Below are 8,106 nucleotides of genomic sequence, written 5' to 3' on the forward strand. Positions count from 1 at the left end.
TCGACAGGACCTGCGACAAGGCTCAAGAGGTCAGTCAGGATGGGACACATCCCCAGCGTCCCCATGGTTCCCACTCTGCTGCCAATGTCCACCAAGGCTGCTGTTCACCAGCATCGTCCTCAGATTCTTTTGGTGTTCCTTAGTTGTTTCCATTTAATTCTGCCTTGTTTTCCACTTCTGTTCTTCATTGGTGATTCTAGTTATATTTACTTCKTGTGTCTAGTTATTTTCCTTTGTTACAGTTTAATTAGATCCCTTTAGTCTCCTTAGTCCTTTGTGTTTGTATTTTGGTTGTTTTCCCTTGTGTAATCTTACCCCCTTTCTTTTGCCACTTTCTCTATGCCTTCAGTCTGCTTCCACTCCCTCTACTCACACCTGCTCACCCACCCATGTCCCGCACAGTATGGAGGACCAAAACTGACATAATAATAAATGAGAGAATACATATATAAATTAAATAAGAAATATATTTTGATAAGAAATAAAAGCAGATAATAAATATATATCCAACATATATAAATAAAAGAATAAATATAAAAATAAAAGTAGAAATATATAAATAAAAGAATAAGTACAAAAATAAAAGTAGAAATATATAAATATATATCCTACATAATAAAAGAATCAATACATAAATAAAATAATATATATTTTGATAAGAAATAAAAGCAAATAATAAATATATATCCAACATATATCAATATAAAGAATCAATATAAAAATAAAAGTAGAAATATATGAATAAATACAAAAATAAAAGTAGAAATGTATAAATAAAAGAATATATATTTTGATAAGAAATAAAAGCATAAATATATACTTTGATTTTTTTGCTTCTCCCTTTTCTGCTCTCTGTTTTTCCCTTTGCTGTATTTATTGTTTTATTATTTGCTGTATTATGTRCCGTTTTATTTACTCGCTGCATTTCTGCTGCATCGTTATGTTAATGAGGTGGGTTGCCTTCTATGTCCAGCTCTCTATGGACCTTAAAGTGGTTCCAGTTTCTCTCGACGGTCAGCTTGTTGAAACTGTGGCAGATTTTAAATACCTTGGGTCGTTCCTGGACAGTCAGCTCAACTTTGCTGAAAACATTTTGTAGAACTGTTCTCAGAGACTCTACCTTTTAAGAAGACTTGGTGATCTTGGACCCAACTAGAGTCCAGTTGGGTCACCCCTATGTGTTGAATTTGGAAAAAAAGATCATTTTATTTATCACTACAGAAGGGTTCAGTAAATATGAATCTGATGGGTTCGGTACCTGAAACAAGGTTAAGAACCACTGGACTAAAGGCAATCAGTTGAACAACCATGTCTATTATAATAACAGTTGCAAGCCAGTTAAAGTGAGTGAGATTTGTAGATTCTGCCATCTGAACTTTCAACATATTGTCCACAGAGCATTTGGACTGAAAAGAAAACTATTTTGTTGAAACTTTGGTTTGTGACCAGCATATTTTAATAATAACTGGGGACTCGAGGTGAAATKGGCAGAATGAAACATGTTGACGTTAATCAGATGAAGCAGGAAGTTCAGCACTTGTTTTATMATTTTCTCTGTTCTGTACAGAACTGACCTGTGACAATTTGTGAATGCCAGGCAGAGATCTGGGAAACAAACCACGACGTAGCAAGGTGGATGATTCTGTTTTCCCAGAAGCAGGAAGTTTGGTTTCTCAGCCTGCTTCATGCTGTCAGACGGGTTCTGCTTGAAAGAAGTGATTCAGTTCAGCAGCTGTTTGTGTGCAGAGCACAATGGAAACAGAGACATTAGTGCTGCTGAAGACCTTTTGTTTTAATTAGTGGCTCTGCTGATGCTTCAAACACTGAGAGAATCCAACCGGATGTTTCTGCAGGAGTAACGGCTCTGTCAAAGTAACAACGATAAATAATCATAAAGCCTTCAGCTGCTGCTGTCAGCAAACCTTTAGAGTAGATCTGCTGTTTATCAGGAATCAGGTTGGTTCCAGTCTGGAGAGCCTCTTCATCACCAGCATCTTCATCATCTGCTCTGTCAAACTCCAACTTTACCCAGAGTTCACGTTATTGTGTGGATGGATGAATTATTATTATTATTACAGTAAATGCTATTTGAAACGTGACGTTTGTCCATTTTATAAACTAATTCTTTAACTGGCTTCACTAAAACCTTTCAAAACGCTTCTGGGTCTGCAGAGATAAATGTTCACACCATTCAGGATTTTATGTTTTATTTGTTGCTCATTTCTAATGTGAAGAATAAACAGATTTTGTTGTCAGTGAATCTGAATCAGTTCAAACTGATGAAGTCCAGATTCATCATCATTACGTCTTTTTTTTGGGCCTGTTTTCATATTTTTACTGTTTTTAGTTTCATCATCATTTTCTCTTTTGCAGTTTTAGTTTTGTGTTTCTAGATTRKTGAGATGGTTGGATAAAATGTTTTAGATTAATTTAGTCATTAACTTCATGTAGTTTAACTACCAACTCTGGTTATTTGCTCAGTAATAATAATAAAATAAATTAMTGCATTTATTRATAATTATTATTATTCACAGCCAATCATAGCAAAGCGTTTATTATAAAAWTAAAAAATCTTGGTTCATTTTTGACCGGAGCATTMATTYCTGATMATTCAGCTAAAAAACTGAGTTTAAACATTTTGTAAAGCAGCCAGTCAGGAGAAGACTGATGAAGATGATGGTGGTGGTGAAGATGGTGATGAAGATGATGGTGGTGGTGAAGATGGTGATGAAGATGATGGTGGTGGTGAAGATGGTGATGAAGATGATGGTGGTGGTGAAGATGGTGGTGATGAAGATGGTGGTGATGATGATTGTGGTGATGAAGATGGTGGTGATGATGATTGTGGTGATGAAGATGGTGGTGATGATATGGTACTGTGCCACCTGAACCAAAGTAACCCTAAACAGCTGTTACCAGGCCCCACCGGACCCTATGCAGCTTTGCCAAACCAGACTTTGCTCTACAGACGCTGGGAGAAACATCAAAGACAAGCAGTGCTAACGGAGCTAATACTACTGGAAAAACTAACTGAGCTASAACACAGTTACTGAATGTGAAACCACTACAACACCGGACGAAGTTCGGACCCTAAGCAGCTGTTGCCGAACTGACACAGAACTACAGAATTACTTACCGGATCACACAGTCCGACCAGAGGTACACRGTCGTTCATTGTTTCATTTACGAAACTGAAGGCAGCAGCAAGTTCCTACAACCAACTCTGTCCTCTTCCTCCATTTGGTCCCCCTCATCATCATCACCTCCTGTGATTTCTACATTCCGGTCGATTTCAAAGAACTTCAATTCAAATCGAAAAGGCTTAATAATGTTACTCATCACTGATTTGGCTCGAGGGAGGCAGTTGGACCACTACACATCATTTACCCAGAATGCATTGCACTGTGAATAACATGGCGACGTTCCTGTGACAATATTTTCTTAAAATGTATAACAACTAAATAACCTTCAGTATTATTACTGTATTGTTTTTACATCTAAATAAATATTTCCCAAATAATGACTATTGTTACAACTAATCGTGGATCCTTTTAAGAAAATATTAAACAAATTCACCTTTAGATTTTCTCTTCTAATTTACTTAATTAGATACAGGTATGTGTTCAAAAGGTGCATGCTAACTTTTCTTATGTATTCTTCAAGTTAGGGTTTGAGGATGAATGGAAATCAAGCCAGTTCTGTTGTTCTTACAAGATGAAATTGGCAAAAGATTTGTAGCCTCCAGTTTGGCAGCTGGTTTAGAGACTGTTCTCAGCTTGTGAGCATTCCAAGCTTGCAATCAGATCCAAATATGAGTTTTATGTCTTCCTCCTGAAAAATTGTGAACTCATTTTAGGGACAGCTTTTAGGAATCCATAACTATTTATTTGCTGAACAAAAGATCAGACCCATCTGCGTCTGTGGCAATTATTCATCCTTACTTGTGAAATGATAAGAGTGTCTGTTTTGTTTTTGTGTCACCTAGGTTTTGTTTAACTTTATATAGATATAATTACCTAATACCCCACTATCTAAAGCTCTTTAAAAGAGATAAAATTGTGGACAAATTAACTTTTTCATTTATTTAATTATAGAGACAATCAGAGAAATTCAGTTTTGTAACAAGATCTGCCTTTTTGAAATATTATTTTGGTTTTCCTATTCTGTACATTGTTGAGGTTTGTTCTTTTCAGATGTTGAGGGTCTGATTTTGCTGCAGTTTGCTCCAGAATGTTTTGTAGTTGAATTCTGACAGCAAAAAAGACTATGTAACGTTCATGTCCTATAAACATCAGGGCTGGATCTTTGTAATTGGTATGACTAGGTCATAACAAGAGCATTTCAGGACGATTCTAAGAATTCTGTTTACAGAAGAACATGCCTTTATTTTACAGGTCTGCTTTAACTTCCCTTCCACCTCACATCTTCGTAGCGTGGAATTTCTAAATGATTTATCTCTGCAGCCTGATATTTTTTTCCCCCTCATTCACAGTGTTCCAAGTCTTATTTAGAGGAGTCTGATTCTAGCTCTATCTCCTGTAATCAACACCTCTGTTCTGGAGAACTGAATCGTTTCTGTCTTTCCTAATGTAAACTTTTTTTTTTTTTTTTTACTCAACAGCAAAAGGACCAGGTGCAGAGTGAACAACTTGACACAAAGCTGTCACACGACAATAAGGATGCAGACGGCGAGAGCAACAAAAAGACAAAGCTCCACGAATACAACTGAGCAGACGGCATGTCATCGCAGAGCAGCCTGCATCGCCTGGAGGATCTTTCTAAGAGCACACACTTGCGCACTGTTACAAGGAAAAACGTGCGCCCACACATTTTGACTTACACGCTTACTTTTTAAAACACACACACAAACATAACCAAACACACAAACAGCAAGACATATGCATATGAGCATTGTTAGAGAAAGCTGAGACACTGGAACTGTCAACAAATTTCAAACTGTCATCTGACAACCGTCATAGTAAAATGGCATGCGTTTAGATATTCTTTTCAAAGGTAGCAGTGGCACTGGTAACTTGTTTCATGATTGTTCATTTGTTGTTTAATTCTCTGAGTTTTATTATAAGTGAGGACACTGCTTTCTAAATGTGTGATCTTTCTAGAAATACCCTTTGCACTGGTGAGGTCTGACACTGTTTCCTGTGATAAGTATATCAATTGATGAAAAAAGTACACCTATTATTATTACTACTACTACCCAACTTAGAATATTGTTTGTCACTCATTGTAGCAAGGTTAATTTACTCCACATTTTGAAATATAAAGGCTCAAGTTGGCTGGCCAACTGTTCAACGTTTAATATTCAGCACTCTTTCTGCYTTTAACATTCCTGAGGCAAAGAGCCAAAGACTCACAATGGGTCGTCTCCCTGAGAATGTGCCATGCACTGAGTAGTAACTCCTAGCTACATGTATCTGTGTTATCTGACCTTCCTGTGTCCTTTAAATAAACTGTAATTTTCAGTAAATGTGTGCAGAATAAATGGTGATTTGTGGGAAAGAAACGAGTGAGCCTGTTTGTGATCCAAGAAATGAATCCTGGCTCAGGTTTTGCACACTCTGCATACTAACAGCATGTCATACTTTCTTGCATGCAGCTATAAAGCGCTTGAATAGAAGGCATCACCGCTTCTCCCGAAAGATAATGGTTTAACTGTGCAGCATTCAGAGATATTTTCAAACAGAGATACAGAGTAATAATCCTAACAAAGTCAAGAAAATATGATTTTTTTTTTCAAAACATTTTAGAATGAATTGTTCCAGGAGTCTTCAAATCCAGGCCTTGAGGTCTAGTATCCTCTAACGTTTAGATGTGTCTAATTCAGAGTCAGGTCTCAAGCTTATAATTAGGCATTTATGCTCTAAGAACACAAGATGAAAGAAGTTGATTTTGAATTTGTGAATGAATCAGAACATTTTTGTTTTGTAATGACACAATTATCTGTTTATTTATGTCTTCATATTGTCTACTTATTACACACAGAGCTATTTTCACATAAAATAGGGTTTCAAAATTTTTCTTGTCTGAGTTGGAGAAATTTTAATGGTATGGGGAAACAATTTCCTACCTCTACATTTAAAACCTTTGTTCTCAGTGGTAAAGATGTTCACATTTAAGATATTACAACACAAAGACAAAGTCTAGTAGGTAAATGAGTGTAAAGTGCTTTCAGATATTTTCAGCAAGAAGTATCCTTGTAATGTTGCAGCTCGCTTAGCAGCAACAGCATGTTGGAGGTTTCTCTACTCCAGTCTTTTAGCACAGCATTTGGTATGGAAGACTAAAATGTGCTTATTAATATGAGGCTATAACTACAACATTAACAAATTGTTATGACCCACTAATGTCATATAGCATGCCAATGTCCTATCTGTATAAAAATTGGGTTTATTTGTTTTGTAGAGTGCCGTTAAATTACATTTGCTGTAAATCAGGGCTTTGAAAATAAAATGTTTTCAGTTGAATTGAACTGAAGTTTACTAAGAAAATTTTTAGTTTCTTTCTTTATACTGTTAGTTTTTCAAATAACTTATTTTGTCATTGGTGACATTTGGAAGAAATACAGACCTAAATTGTTAAATACATTAAACCACACTTAGCAGTAGGGATCAGGTGGTTTTCTAAATATTCTGGACTGAAATGTTTGCTGTAGGTTCATATGACAGAAACGCACAGCTCTAGTTAATTTAGCAAGCTCCAAATGTTTGCTAAATATTGAAAAAAATTGCTTTTCCCACAAATAACCGGTTGGAATTTGAATAGTGTCTTACGGTTGTCCCAAAGAATAGCAACCCAGAAAGCTGCTTTTTACTGCAGTTCTCTAACAGTGAGATTTGGGGACTTTTGTCTTCTTTTTTTATTACGGCTCTTACCATCCTGCACAATGCATGTGGTGGCAAGATAAATTCAGACTTTCATCCAGCTTAGTGGCCTAGAAGAAGCAGACCTATCTATCACATCATATGAAAAGAGAAAGATCTTAGAAACTAGCAGACAGTTAGAGCTCAATTATGTTTGCAGTTTTTCTTAAAACAATTATTTATTATTGTGGGATTTTTTTCTCTGACTTTAGAAAGGAACTAAAATTAAAGGTAGATTTTTTTTTTCAAATAATTTTTCAGTGGCACAATAAAACTGCTACAATAAAAGATGAATATATATTACATTTTTTAACATGTCTTACCAGGAATTCCAATAAAGAGGCCATCCCTATAATATTTACAGATTGTCCCTCCACTACAGTAGAACCATACTTCACATTAACTGACAGAACAAAACACACATGAGCACTTAGCAATTTTCTTTCTTTATTTATTTATTTTTGTTGTTGGTACATTACATTACTTTACGTGATTATTATTTATGACATGTTTTAAACCATAAAGTTTAACTGACATCAAATGTCGAAACAGAGAAAATTTTTTAGCATTAGCTAGTAACCKTAAGAGAAAAATAAGATGTAATCTGGAGGTATATTTCCATGTTTTTCCATGCAGTGCTAAACTGAATGCTGTTGATGGGTACATTTTATAGCAGAATACTTACCACTATGGTAAGTATTCTGGCTATGGTAACTTTCCATAGCCTTACCACATAGCTTAGCTTAGCCATACAGTACTCTGTCACATCAAGAAACAGGGCTGTTTAATTCTAACCAAATAGCAACTATAAGGAAAAGTAAATTGTGAAGTAAACTGAGAACATGAGCATAAACCAAGCAGTGTGAAATGTGCATATCATTTTTACCAGGATAACTGATGTGGTGGGATTGTAAGGTAGTGGGCAGTGGATGACGAAGCAGTTCATGCAGGTAAGTGAAGTCTGCTTCAACGTAGAACATCTCATCAGTAAATGAGGTAATGCCTTTAACTTACTGGAAGCAATATGAAAATATCTATGTTAACTAATTTCACTTTATAGAAATGGTTTGATGTAGGCAAAATTTTGTCTTTTTTTAGAAATATTTGTTATGCATCTTTTCATAGTTTGCTAAAGTTCTTGGTTAAACCTTTTACTTTCGCCTACCTCTTTGATTTTGGCAGTCCACTTTCATCTGCCACATGTGTCAGGTTAATTGTTATATATATA

At 35.6% G+C, this 8,106-nt stretch overlaps 1 protein-coding gene across 1 annotated transcript in view; it reads left to right on the top strand.

Annotated features, from left to right (window-relative positions):
* The window catches only part of luzp2 (leucine zipper protein 2), a 168,549-nt gene extending 163,028 nt beyond the window's left edge, over positions 1-5,521 (top strand). The window contains exon 12 of the mRNA XM_008405682.2: positions 4,622-5,521. Within this exon, the coding sequence (XP_008403904.1) occupies positions 4,622-4,729 (108 nt within the window). The 3' untranslated portion in view covers positions 4,730-5,521. The remainder of the gene's footprint in view (positions 1-4,621) is intronic.
* Positions 5,522-8,106: the final 2,585 nt, after the last annotated feature.

Source organism: Poecilia reticulata, linkage group LG3 (genome assembly GCF_000633615.1).
Source record: "Poecilia reticulata strain Guanapo linkage group LG3, Guppy_female_1.0+MT, whole genome shotgun sequence".
In the NCBI taxonomy this organism is placed as follows: domain Eukaryota; kingdom Metazoa; phylum Chordata; class Actinopteri; order Cyprinodontiformes; family Poeciliidae; genus Poecilia; species Poecilia reticulata.